Source organism: Parambassis ranga, chromosome 1 (assembly GCF_900634625.1).
Source record: "Parambassis ranga chromosome 1, fParRan2.1, whole genome shotgun sequence".
Lineage (NCBI taxonomy): Eukaryota > Metazoa > Chordata > Actinopteri > Ambassidae > Parambassis > Parambassis ranga.
Genome location: NC_041022.1, coordinates 25,379,379 through 25,393,918, shown reverse-complemented (window position 1 = coordinate 25,393,918; position 14,540 = coordinate 25,379,379). Strand labels below are relative to the sequence as shown.

The 14,540-nt window shown below is 42.3% G+C and overlaps 1 protein-coding gene across 2 annotated transcripts; it reads left to right on the top strand.

Moving 5' to 3' along the window:
• Window positions 1-1,070: 1,070 nt before the first annotated feature.
• Window positions 1,071-14,540, top strand: slc43a1b (solute carrier family 43 member 1b). Of its 2 annotated transcripts, none has more exons than XM_028403616.1 (15): window positions 1,071-1,210; window positions 2,679-2,837; window positions 6,058-6,241; window positions 6,653-6,708; window positions 6,954-7,030; window positions 9,355-9,447; window positions 9,737-9,870; window positions 10,095-10,243; window positions 10,970-11,116; window positions 11,274-11,309; window positions 11,466-11,592; window positions 11,723-11,852; window positions 12,028-12,101; window positions 13,074-13,197; window positions 13,285-14,540. In XM_028403616.1, the coding sequence occupies exons 2-15, from the start codon at window positions 2,684-2,686 to the stop codon at window positions 13,480-13,482; spliced, it is 1,683 nt and encodes a 560-aa protein (XP_028259417.1). In that variant the 5' UTR covers window positions 1,071-1,210; window positions 2,679-2,683; the 3' UTR covers window positions 13,483-14,540. The 2 variants fall into 2 exon arrangements, with proteins under 2 accessions (XP_028259417.1, XP_028259408.1); XM_028403607.1 differs by having other exon boundaries at window positions 10,092-10,243.

Sequence of the window (14,540 nt, the reverse complement as noted above, 5' to 3'; positions counted from 1 at the left end):
TCTATATTGCTGTTATTAACACCCATGTTTTTAGGAGTAGAATGAGTGGGGAAAGGGATGTGCGAACTGTTACCCACTGGTTAATGGTTGTTGGACTGTTGAATGTCAGTTTAGGAAAGTGTTTCCATATATGCCAGCCTTCTCCTGTTTCTTCACATGTACACTGGTTTTTTGTTCATGCTGCTGATGAAGGGTATGATGTCTTAGGAACAGATGTTACAGGATCAAAATGACAATAAACCTTAAGTGCATTGTCCTTGTTTGAGTATACATGCTTGGTGCATTACTGATTATATATATATATATGTATTGGGGGTGCACCAGAGAAGAGGAAAGCTGAGGATGTCAAGGTAAAAACACACAACACTGGTCTGATTAAAAATAATACTTGTAGGTTATAAAAGGTGAAGACCAAATGAATCTTGTTGAAATAGCTGAGGATATTGCTGTGCCCCCCAGCAGTAGTCTGCCTCCTGAACCCAAACTGTGAGCTGCTTCCACAGGAGAGCTGCCTGCTAAAGGTTCCTCTTCCCATTCTACTTTTGGAGAATCTGGGAACCGCAAGCAAGCCTGCACCCTGAAAGAGGTAGTAGTCCCTGAAACAGTAGCACATTTCATGTCCCAAATTGTTAATATCACATTAATCAGTACAGCAGCATAGTCAATATAAATATATATCTCCATTCATTGCTCTGAGAATTCTTTACATTTACATTTACATATATATCTAACAAAAAAGAAGAAAGAAACAGAAGGAAATACTGGAGCATGTTTGTTTATACTAAAGACACATTTAGAATCATTACATGAGTTATAATGTCATTCACCACATGATGGGGGCAGTGAGCAAGCTGCCAGTACAACACACTGATCACTTTTATTGTACACCCTAATAATGACAAAACATATCAACTGGCAAAAATAGTCTTTAACACAAAAGCTGTGCATTAGGTCAGTACAGGTTCAGTCCTTAGAGGCTGTGGGTGTGTGTTATGTTTGTTAAGGTCAGCGGGTGGGTGGGCAAGGCTTGAGCTCCTTTTATAGACATACTGTATATGGAGAAAACCAACGTGAGCGCACATGTGCCACTGATTACAGCTGCCACACTGAGAGGAATAATCAGACAGAAAGAAAGAAAAAGAGTCTGCAAGTGACGGCTGTTTGGTCGTAGAGGTGTTGAATCCCTTTCAGGCAGAGGACTGCGTGTAAAGTAAGTTATTTTAAACACTTGCAGTGTTTCCTTTTTGTTTGGCACATCTGGTAAAAGAGGGATCACTTTAACGCTGACTTTATATTATGTATGGAGTGTTTGGTGTAGTGCTGTAGTGTTCATGGCCTTTGTAGGGGAATGGTTACAGATTTTTGTCACATGAGGCACGTCACATTGAAAAAATTATGCTCATGATGAAACACAGTCAGAGGGAAACTCACAGCACTGACAGTCACATTAACTGATCTGTCAGCTCACTTTGACAGCTGCTTGTTACGTGTGTGTGTGTGTGTGTGTGTGTGTGTGTGTGCGTGCACGCTTAGGTGTTTTGTAAACTCACACTTGGATGACTCCAAAAGATGTTCCATTGACTTCAGGTCATTTAAACCTTATCGTTAAACCCAAAATGATGTATTTGTGCATCCCCATCCCAAGACTAATCCTTACCCACCGAGAGCTGGTGAAACTTCCCCCAGAGTGTGTGTGCTTGATAGGGGGGGGGCACTGCTATTTGTGTGGTCAACAGTGCTGCCCACTGTGCAAGCTGATCTCTAAAGCTGTGAAGACATTTACATGTACAGGCTCACACACACTCATAGTGACGTCAGGGTGCATTCACCCGTCTTTTGGCGCAGCGTATCTTCAGCATACAGTGACCGATTCCAGCTTCCAGTCCCAAACTTTCAAAAAATTATAATTTTTCAAATATTAAGCAATTTCGGTGTCATTTTTAACATGGGAGTCTATGAGAGAGCCCTTCAACGAGGGTCATCTGCCAAATGTATCTCCTCCTACAAATTTCAAGCTACAGACTCCATAAAACGCTCATTAGATGCTGCTCTATCAAACTTGTATTCAGAATGTTCTAATTCCGAATTGTTTACGCACGCCAGGCTCTCAAAGTTGGAGTGGGTTTTGAGGTCTTGTTGACCCAGAATGTCCTCTGTGAGATGAACATTTTGATAGTTGAATGGCTGAAATCGGTCAATGTGTGCTGAAGATACGCTGCGCCAAAAACGTAAGGAAGAATAAAAAAGAAGAAAGAGGGTGAAGATCAATAGTTTGATTGCCTAGCAACAGCAATCAAACTAATAAATGTGAGCCAGAATGAATCCTGGAGAGCTGCAGTTACATTAAGAAACCTTTATTAGTCCCACAATGGGGAAATTGCTTAAGGTGTGTCCTGCCCAAGGACACACAACAGTGACTAGGGAGGAGTTGGGATCAAACCACCAACCTTCTGGTTACTGGACAGCCCTGCTCTACCACTGAGCCACTGCTGCCCACAAACAGTAGGTCAACTGGGGTCAAATCTCTTCCTCTTTGGCGTCATCTTTACCTCGGTTCCTCAGGCTTCATGACATCATGTAGTGTGTGCGTGTGGCATGACATGTGTGGGTCTGCATACATTTTGTAATTCTTGAGCACACTTTCTGATGCTGTTTGATGTCTCCCTGGTTACCTGCAGCTGTCATGGCTCCCAGCTTGGCCCAGGCGTTTAGGAGGAGGTGGTGGATGGCCATCACAGCCATCATAGAGAACCTGCTATTCTCTGCTGTCCTGTTGGGCTGGGCCTCCCTGCTCATCATGCTTAAGAACGAGGGCTTCTACTCTCACGTTTGTGTTGGTAAGACCACCATCCAGAACCATCTGCTGCTTATTTGTAGTGCAGTGACCCTTCCACAGGCATGTCTGTATCAGCTCTTATATTTGCCTATATCAACCTTTAGTTTAGTTCAATTCTACATAAGGCTTTAGAATACTTACAAAACATGTATCCAAAGAAATGTGGACAATATGTGGAAAAATGTCTCCTACACAGCGTGTCTGTGCAGAGGCAACCCTCTGTCCATACTGCAGCTATGCTAACCCAGTTCTAACCCAGTCCACTTGCTCGACTGGGTGACAGGCTAGTAGCCTTGCCGGCTGGTGCTACCCCTGTCTTAGGCTCAAAGTTGTGCGGAGCTTTGCCACTACTATTGTTGTTGTTGTTGTTGGTGGTGGTGTTGTGTCATTTTAATATTTGGACAACAAAGATAAAAACACAAAGCAGATGTAAGACTGCATTTCTAGTTGTTGAGAGTTCAGGAGGTCATTCATTAATTGTGTTATTTTTGGGTCCAGCTGGAGGACCAAAGCTTGATGTATTCATCTTTAGTTTTTGGAGCTTTTTGCATAGACCCCTGATCTAGGTTGCAAAAAGTGGTCTCTGTGGTCACACCTACTGATATTGTTTTGTCTTGATTCTCTCGGCCTTCCCGGTGTCGTTTTTTTACCAAACCTGGACATAGATAGGGTCACAGCCAGTTTTAAAGTGAATAGAACATGTATTCCCTTTTAGCTTGTATTGTATTAACAATTTTCACACTATGTTACTAACTTATTAAAATATAAAAAATGTGTAAACATTTATATAAGAGTGGGTGAAAAACCCTTCAAACTCCTCATCATTTAAAATGATAGATGCCTCACCACTTATACCTGTTTGTAATGCCTTAACCAATGGTGTTCATGCCATATCCAGCTACCATCAAATACCTTGGGCAGAAATGAACCAGCTCAGTGTGTCAGGGGCCTCGACCCGAGACAGAGGAGCTGCAGCTGTATGGCCCGGTTCTGTATCAAAGACACACAAATGCTGTGTCACACACACACAGGAGGAACCAGAGCAGCAGGGTTACATTCACAATCCACGGTTCATGGACCTTTGGTCCCAGGCTTCAAAGGAACTTGAACAGTGCCAGACTTTCAAAGTTGAAGCCCCAGTTAAATTGCTTTTATAAGTATACTTAGTATTCTCACCTGGACCTTCAATAGTCACAGGTGTCAAACAGCATTTAAAATGAGGCTGGCCAATGCAAGATATTTAATTATTTACATAATTATTTTAGCTTTGAGTAACTCACAAGGTAAACAATTTTGCTTTTCTTGAACGTTTTCCTTCATCTTCATCACATATGACCTTTTCCCCACATTTCAACATTTAAATGTGTGAAACATTAAACATTATGAAGCACTTTGTGTTGCAACGTTTTGAATAAATCTCTAAAGTAAATACTCTCATTGACTAAAAAGTGTTTCACAGCGGTTTCGCAAGCCTTACGCTTCTGGTGTAAATCCACCTAGGCAGACAGATGAATTGATCTCTTTTGCTGTATTGAAAGGCCTCCTAACATGGAGCAGAGTTGGAAACCACAGGCTGCATGAGAGCAGGTGGGGACAGGTGACAAAAGAGAGAGCCAAGGCATGTAAATAAGGTTTCTCATCCTCAGGGTTTCACTGAGATACAATAACATGTCTGTGGGGTTCATTGTGTGAAAAGACATTGGCACTAGTGAACAGGGGCTTTAGATTGGTGAGGCAGCCTGAGCCCTTAGGAGTCCAGGTGACAGGTCTGGAGGTGGAGTCTAGACAGGTGAGGGGGCAGCTGCTTTACTCACAGATAAATCTGCAGCAGAAACAAAACCAAGAAAAGTGTTTTAGTCTTTTTTGAATGGAGGGAGCAGGTCGACCACAGCTTTCAACTCTTTCATTAGTTGACCTTTGAAAGTAATGAAACCTAGGAAACGTGACACTAATGGACATGGAATGCACACTTTTCTGCCTTAAATTCAATTCAGTTTTATTTATATAGTGCATTTTACAATCAGAAATGTCTCAAAGCGCTTCACAGAGACCCAGAGCCTGAACCCCCTTAAGAGCAACAGTAGCAAGAAAAACTCCCCTTTAACAGGAAGAAACCTGGAACAGGACCCGGCTCATAAGGAGAACCTTCCTGCTGACAGTCGGCCGGGTAGAGGAGGAGAAGAAGAGGGAGACAGGACAGAGAGGATGAAGGAGAGAGAGGAACAAACATGCAGCAAACATGATACAGTACAGAGAACAAACAGGGCAGGTTGATGCTGATTATAATGGATATCTATAGATATCGTCAGTTCATAAATAATAATCGTAATTTGATAGTAATCAAAGCAAAGATGAGCAGCAGAGACTGGTGCAGTCAATGAGCACTGGACTATTCAGGGGCCAGACTGCAGGCCAGTATGCAGGTCTGGAGACCTGCAAAGAGAGAGAGAGAGAGAGCGAGAGAGAGAGGCACAAAACTGTAAGGAAGACAGTGAACACATTTTGATTATGAGATGAACATAACTCTACTTTTATGAATCCTACAAGTAAACCTGCACTCAGAGATCTGAGTGTCCTATTAGGAACATATGGTACAATCAGGTCCTGCAGATACAATGGAGCAAGTCCATGAAGAGGTTAGAAGAAGGATCTTGAAGTGTATTCTTGAGTCCACTGGGAGCCAGTGAAGAGACGCTAGGACAGGAGAGATATGATCCCTTTGGCTGCTTCCTGTCAGAACTCTAGCTGCTGCGTTCTGGATCAGCTGCAGACTGTTGATGGAGTAATGTGGACATGCTGACAATAAAGAGTTGCAGTAGTCCAGTCTTGAAGTGACAAAAGCATGGATGAGCTTTTCAGCATCACTCTGACACTGTAACATTGTGTTGCTCTATTAAACTTCCATTTACACAGTCCCAGAGTTTCTTTGACTATTTTTACAAATTCAGATTTCAGCATTTTCTTTATGCAGACCAAAGCAGGCAGCAGCTAAATGCATTTTTCTTATAATATTTGTTCTAGTTTTGTTGTGTGAACATTCTTCCTATGTTGTGAAATCACATGTTGTTTAGGTTGTGTGTTGATACCACCGTCTCTTGTGGTTTGTTTACATGTATTTGGCCAATGCTGCATTTTGATAGGTTGTTAGTTATTTTATATGCACATGGTAGTGTTGACACTTATACCACAAAAAACAGATTTGGTGCTTTGTCTTCTTCCAGAAAATCAGACTGCTGACACCAACCTGACATCCGTGGAAAGTGGTAAATGGCCGACCTGCCTGGAGCAGGATGAGATCTTGAATCTCGGCTTCACGATTGGCTCGTTCCTCTTGAGTGCAGCCACATTACCTTTGGGGATCTTGATGGACAGATATGGGCCGCGGCCCCTTAGGCTCATTGGCAGGTATGATGAACAGTATTTCAACATATTACAGTCTTTATTAACACTTATTAACACTCATGTTAGGAAGCCTGTGCAGTGTGTGGCCTTAACAGAATAAAAATGAGTAACTGACATAAAATTCACCCCTTGTATAGTTGTCAAAAAGAAATTATCAATAGAGGCCAAAATTGTTATTTGTATCATACTGTAAACAGTTTAACATGGGAGTCTGTGTGGGGTCACCTTCTTTTAGAGACAGCCCCTAGAGGCTGTGTAGTGAACTGCATGGGTTTTATTTCTCAGACCAGGAGGGTGCTGCCTCGCCTGTCCTTGGGTATAATGTATGCCAAATATGTGAAAGTGTGTGCAGAAAAATGAAAATAAGATTAGAACCACACAAATGTGCCCTGACCTCCACCCTCTGTGTTGTAGTTCTTGTTTCGCAGCCTCCTGTGCAATGATCGCTGCTGCTGCACACAACCCTGAAGGTGAGACTCCAAGTCATACACATGCTTCTATACAGTACAGTTTGTTCTGTGAGAGACGGCATGTTGCTCTCCTAGTGTGCCTTTACCAAAGAGTTCATCTGGGGAAGAAGAAAGGTAGTGAGCAGAGAAATGATAAACACTCAAAATACTGAAAGAAAAAACAAAATGACAAATTACAGGCAAACACAAACTGAAAACATTCAGGTTTCTTTTCTGCTGATGCACCTTCTCATGTATTCCATCAGCGCTGTCCGGCCTCATTTTCTTGGCTGTCTGCTGCAATGGGTTTGGAGGAATCTGCCTGACCTTCACCTCACTCACAGTACGATCTTCACTATGCATTGTGTTGTATGTCTTACTTTATTTGATGTGTTTAATGAGGGCACTTGTTGCCTCAAAGATGTAGCCCTTCCTATGGTCAGTCTACGCACACACAATCAACAGGTGACAGGAAGTATTTGGACAGGGATATGGGACAAAGTTCTCTGTTGTAAGGATGTGAACCTGGGGCATTACAGCATCAAGGTAAACAGAATGCTGGCTCACCAGGATGCCCCACATAACCATGTCTATCAAAGTCCAAACAGCTGTGTCCAGATGTGCTATATACATGCATGAAGGGTTCCAACTTCTGAGACTCACCAGGGATTTTCATACTAGTACATTTACTCTACTTTGTCTGTGTGTGTGTGTGTGTCTGTGTGTGTGTCTGTGTGTGTGTGTGTGTGTGTGTGTGTGTGTGTGTGTGTGTGTGTGTGTGTGTGTGCGTGTGTGTGTGTGTGCGTGTGTGTGTGTCTGTGTGTGTGTGTGTGTGTGTGTCTGTGTGTGTGTGTGTGTGTGTGTCTGTGTGTATGTGTGTGCGTGTGTGTGTGTGTGTGTGTGTTTTGGAAAGCAGCACATGTTGTTCCACTTGTTCTAAATTCTGCTGCAGTCTCTCAGCCAATCCAAAACCTCGTGGTCAACACACCCTCTCACAGCCTTGTCTCCTTGTCAGCCCTGTCTGTCTCTCTGGGTCTTCCTCCCCACTTCTGACTTACACCATGTCCTGAATTCGACACGGTCACAGTGACCTCACTGTTGAGAATAAATGTGTATTAGTGTTGTGAGACATGAATATGTTCCTTTTTCTGCAAGGAGAACAGGGCTCCCTTAATAAATCATCACACTTGGTTTAAGGTTGGGGTATAGCTTTGGTTAGGGCTTGGTTATGTTTATGGTTAGAGTCGTGGCTGCATCTTGTTGACATGCCTTACTAACTACCTGATGGAAACAGTCTACAATCCCAGTTTACATCACATCTGGAGCTTTGTCAACTTTGATAAGACAACCTGTCCTGTGACAGAAAGGGGCCTTTTCAGCCTAGTCTACATCTATGCTTATTAAATTTCATTACATGTCTAATGAGAAAGTACAAATGAAGGCAAGCGCAGTGGCAATGTTTACTGTGAGACCCATGTAGTCTGTTTTGACATGGTGATGGCGATAACAGAAAAGTAGGGAGCTCTTTTATCATGTAGGGGTGTTAAAGGTGGAGGTGTTGAATTGTCTATAGAATGTTAATTATCAGCATAGTTGGTGTGATTCATCAATGATAATAAACTGACCTTGTGGAAGTCATTGGTGTTTCTGGAACTTCAGACATGGAAAAAAGGGGAGGGAAGAAGGAGGCGATGCTTTAGTGGCATGGAACCATTACTGATGGTAAACAGAGAGAGAGAGAGAGAGAGAGAGAGGTATGACTGGACAGAGGAAACAGTTATTTTTATGTGGTATTACTTCTTCATTACCCCTCTACAACATTTAATACAAAAACAAAGCCGAACTTTCCCATGTCCATTGGTCCCATTTCTTCCCTATTTGACATGTGAGTGTGGAGGTAAGAAGTAAAGACTGTACCTGTCTCTAGTTTACTTTTAGCTGTTTCTATCACTTTTTATAAGAACAGCAGACTTTGACCAGACTACTGTTGGACTGACCTGCAGTGCGAACTAGTCCCTAGAAGAGATGAGAAATAATCATTAAATATTTAGTCTACAATACATACGAACTGAGATGACTCAGTATACCTTCCCATGTAGAATGTTAGCAAATGCTCTCACCAGGCCTTGCTGTACTGTCATTTGTTGAATTGAATGTGTCGACATTAATTGGACACTGTGATTTGGGATCAGGCTGTGACACATAGAATCCTGTGTGTGTCTGAGCATGAAGGTTTGCAGTTTGAACAGAGCCACGTGCAGGGAACTGTGATTGGCAGCATTCCAGCTGTGGCTATAGTTAGAGTAAAAGTCTGCTGACACAACCACACACTCCAAAACCTCCCATCTGTAGAGCCAGATAATGTTCACATGCCCCCAGATGAAGCCTGACCATTAGGAGTCACACAGATGCTCACACATAGGACCTAGTAACTACTTCCATTCTGTTTGCTGGGAGCAATGACGTGTGTCTCCATGCCCCCTCTCACCTTGCATACTCTGTGTGTGTAAATCAGCTGGGCCTACAGCCCAGCACGATGAGACTCAGTAGCACCACCTGCTGGTTACATGCTTCTCTATTTTCTAATTTCCTCATGGCAGACTTAATCTAGCCTTACCCGTACACGTTACATTCTGTTCATGTGACATGTTCTCCCTTCTCATCTAGCTGCCTAATATGTTTGGTAATGTACGATCAACTATCCTCTCCCTGATGATCGGTTCCTATGCTTCTTCAGCGGTCACCTTCCCTGGAGTTAAGGTGCACACATCACTCTAACACACATATACACAGACAGGGTATATGATATGCTAAAAAGTAATAATCATAAGTACAAACTGTGTTAAAAACAGATTTCTTGTTTATTGTTTTGTTGTGCTCGTTTCACAATCATTACATAACAACAAAAGAATTATCATATAATAGATATAGTATAACCATAAACTTGCGAGAAAAAAATTAAGCATGAAAAGAGAAATAAACTATGCACATTTTTATCAATGTATTTATTCCAGTTTATTTCTTGTTGTGTGTCTCCTCTCAAACCCAGCTGATTTATGATCTTGGCGTGTCTTTTCGGGTTATCATGTGGGTCTGGTCTGGCTTGGCCTGCCTGGTCTTCCTTAACTGCTTCCTGAACTGGCCTGCTGAGTCCTTCCCTGCACCTGAAGATGTCAGATACACGTCAGTGTGAATACTCTGCTACATCACATTTTAAATCCTGTAGTGTGTGTGTCACTGTACACAGAGAACACAGACATTTGTACTTTCACTCCTGTAAAACCCACAGGTCTGTCCGTCATAGTCTGGCACTCATCAGATCTTTTAGGTTTCTACACACAGATTACTGCAGATTATTGCTTTTTCTGCATAATTCAATATTCATGAATCTCTTCTTTTCTCAGCAGTAAAAAGGTGAAGCTGAGAGGGGTTGTGACAGAAGACAAGATGACAGGGGAAAGGTGTATCACCCATGTGACCGTCATGGAGGACACGATGGGAGCCAAGCAGCCAGAGCCTAAGCAGACAGACTCCCAAAGCACAGCCCAGGGTGCAGGTTTGTTCCATTTTAAGTTATCTGATCAAGTTCATTTTATTGTATATCACCAAGTGTCAGTGAGACACAATGTTATATGTTATACACTGAATCTCAAACCCATCTTTTTTGGAGCTATCAGCACAGCTATTCCACAGTGAAACACATTTTTAAAGTAAACGTCCTGAGGCTTCAGCTGAAAGTTCACACTGCAGGAAATGTTGCACACTGGCTCCAGGTTTTGTTGGTAGTAATGTAATCCCCTTTTAGATATGATTTACATATTTACATTTATACACAAGTGCAGCATTTTGTTACTCAGGTCACTTTCACATTAACATTCCTCACAGCTGCATGTACAGTTATCCTCTATTATATACACCATTGCTGTTGTGTCTCACAGGCTGTTGGAACACCTGGAGCACAGAGACATACCGTATATGCAAGGCTGCTTTTCATTGACTCAGTCCAGCTTTTATTACGATCACACTCCTGCTGAAAACAACCATGCGAGCACTATTCAACCACCATGCACATCAACAATGACAATAAGTTATTATATCATTATATCATTGATGTTTTCCACTTTTTTATATCCGACTACACAGCTTCATTAACTGCTGAAGTTTCCCATTTTGGTGAACTCTCAGTGACCTGTAACCATTTTATTGAACTGACTGTGTAGTCGACTGTCTCAGTAGTCAACAGTATTTCACACCCTCTCTCTCTTCCCTCCTCCTTGCTCAGCCTCCGTACCACTCTGTCATTCTGTGTGCTCTCCAATTTTCCTGTGGAGTGTCATCACTATGGCGATGACCCAGCTGAGGCTGATCTTCTTCATGGGTGCCATGAATAAGATGCTGGAGTTCCTTGTCACTCACGGTGACCCTAATCGTAAGAATAATAACCCTAAATGAATATACAGTAGAGGTATGGTTTTCTATGTGCTGCAGAATATATAATAGATGGAGGAAACACAATTACTGAGAGCAGCGTAGCCATGTGTTAATGCCTGCATGTTGATCTCTGATACAGCTGTTCTCTCTTTCAGCTTCAGAGGAGCTGCAGCACATGGTGGAGGAACAAGGTAAGAGAACGCTTCCAGGTTTTTCTCACAAATAATGCTGGAATCAGACACCACCACCACCAAGATGGTGACAGCCTTTCAGAAAAAAGAACAATATCGCATCTCTCACAGAACCACATATTTCCATTGACTCTAACCCTTCATGTCCTCTCCCAGTTGGTTTCTACTCATCTATCTTTGGCACAATGCAGCTGCTGTGCCTACTGACCTGTCCTCTGATTGGCTACATCATGGACTGGAGGATGAAGGAGTGTGAGGAAGAAAACGCACAAGGAGACAAGAAGTATGAAAAGTGTACAGTGGTTTCTCTTTAACATCGTGGCACTACACCGAGACCTTTATAACTGCACTCATGCAAGCTCATCTTGCATAACTACAGTGTTAGCTGTAAGCCTGACATTTCTCTCTCTCAGCCAATCAGGTCCACCAAAGAGAGACAGAAAGATCCAGAAATTGACCAATGCCATGAGGGCCTTCATCTTCACCAACCTCCTGTTGGTCACTTTTGGAATAATTTCCTTGATTGACAACTTGCCTATACAGGTTAGACAATACACACTGTTTCAAGTTACCTCTATCTTTATATGACTTTGTCCTGTTTGAAATAAAGCACGACATTCACATTAGTGTGTAACATAAAGCGAATGAATTCACAGACACATTTTAGATGATCATTGGTTAATGTGGACAGTTTATTTCTCCCTTCTTTCTCTAATAGGTGGTATCATTTGTACTGCATACCATGGTGAGAGGATTTATCCATTCCTGCTGTGGAGGTCTCTATGCTGCTGTGTGAGTGACCCCACAGGTTACAGTATTAATAGATCTTAGATGCCTGAATGTGTAGAACCCCAGTAAACCCATACAGAGAAACATTAGCTGGCCAAACAGCTGTCCTGATCTTTACATAGCTTGTGGTTCACTGTTACCACTTTTATGACTACACCAGCTACCAAACAACTGCGAAACGTAAGCGGCACATTTTTTTGCGTCTCCAGAGCAACATCAATTCCCACCAGACAACTTTCAGGCGCATTTCTGAAGTGTGGTGTATCCGTATGTTGCAAGCTCTTCCTGGTTACCTGAGGTTATCAGGCTGGGTTACAGAGCATGTCACTGAAACCTTTGTTTACTCATAAACACACGTACATACAGGGCAGCTTCTCACCTTCAACTCTGAACACAATAAAAATATAGACTACAAAATGCAATGATTTACAATAAAAATGAAGCTTGATAGGGGGCGGCACGGCGGTGCAGTGGTTAGCACTGTCGCCTCACTGCGAAGTCCCTTGGCTTGATTCTGACTGTGCCTGCGTGGGTTTTCTTCGGGGGCTCCGGCCTTGTCCCACATTCTAAAGACGTGCTTGTTAGGTCAGTTGGTCACTCTAAATTGCCCATAGGTGTGAGTGTGAATGGTTGCTCGTCTGTATGTTGCCCTGTGATGGACTGGTGACCTGACCAGGGTGTACCCCACCTCTCAACCGTAAATAGCTGGGAGAGACTCCAGCCCCCCATGACCCTGATGACGATTTTTTCCCTGTTTTTAATTGATCAGACTGGTGAACTTCACAGTAGCCAAGCCTCCTTGTTATAAGTGTGTTTAAGTGATCTTAAGTGGAGTGATCTTTGACTATAAGTGAGTCAAAGATCACTCCAGAGTTTGTGCTTGTTACTTGCTGGGAGTTAGTCAAAGTAAATGCTGAATTACTGGCTTTATTTGGGCTGAGATATAAGGCATTCTGTCTTCTCATTCATGTCCAGGTATCCAGCCAACCACTTTGGGACACTAACCGGCATGCAGTCAATGTTCAGTGCTTCCTTTGCCTTGCTTCAGCAGCCACTGTTCATGCTGATGGTCGGACACCTCAATGGAGATCCTTACTGGGTGAGGCACACATGCACTGACAAAGTGATTATACAAACTTATCCAACAAGTTTTGTAACATGTACTGACATGTCTCCTCCACAACAGATCAATATGGGCCTCGTCATCTTCTCCCTGTCTGGCTTCCTGTTGCCAGGCTATCTGTTTTATCACCGCAGAAACCTAATTAGGGCAAATGCACAGCGTGATAGGGTGGCTGCCAGCCAATCAGAGAAGGAGAGTGTTGCTCTTACCCAGTCAGATGATGGAATGGCAACAAGCCTAGCCAATGGGCATACTGCTTAAAGAGAAACGATCCTTTTATATTACAGTTTTTGACTGTTCGGTGGTTTGTGAATATTCAGGGGACATAAAGTAACCTCATTCTAACAGCAGCATGACACAAGCAATAACAGACCTTTTATCTGTATTTGAAGACATTTGGTAACATTTTGGTAAAGGAACATAGAAACTGTAGCACCTATGCCAGACTTTTTATATAGAAAATACACCAGTATGCCATCTTGCTTGTTGATGTCATCTCCTTCCTGTATGGGGTTCAGTTTAGAGAGGGACAGCAGTGAGAATGCAGGTTAGTGACGAAAGAATACAAGCCCTTCAAGACTTTGATCCCCTTTAGTCATACACAGTAGTACTGGAGTATTTTATTTCCTCCAGTAGTACTGGAGTAAGTTTTGAAAGTAGGTGTACACATACTGTATGTTACAGTTGTGAGTCCTGATTTTGTTTATATTCAGGATAATGTGGACATGTTTTTAATGTCTGCTTCAAGGTAATTTGCTAGTTATTGCAGAGGGGAGAGGAGCTGCAGTGAGCAACATGAGCCACTCTGTGCTTGAAGAATGAACATTTATATACATATTTATATCACTTCATAGCGCGGAGGCTCTGGTGGAGTGGTTGTTCATGGCTGCATGATCCCACCCTGGCTGCACACCGATGTGCGTCTGGGCAAGACACTTAACCATAAGTTGCTCAAAAGGGCTTTAAAGACCACTGAGTAGGTAGAAAAAGTGCTATAAAAACACAGATTTTTATATCTATTATATCTATTTAATTTGGTAAGCCAAGACACATTCAAAAATGTTAATGTTAATGTTATTGAGTATACAGTCATGTTCAAAGGTTAGTACCTCCTCTCAAAAAATAAAAGTAAAAACAATCTGACCAAAGTGGGTGTTAGTATCAGACAAACACAATCTCAGACAACCACTGCAAAACGCTTTTCACTGTGCCATTTAGTGACAATGAATCCATTAAGTAAAAAAAAAAGAAAAATGTTTTTTTTCTGTAAGAAGACTGTACGTAGTGAATCAAAAACGAAATAAATAATTTATTGTACA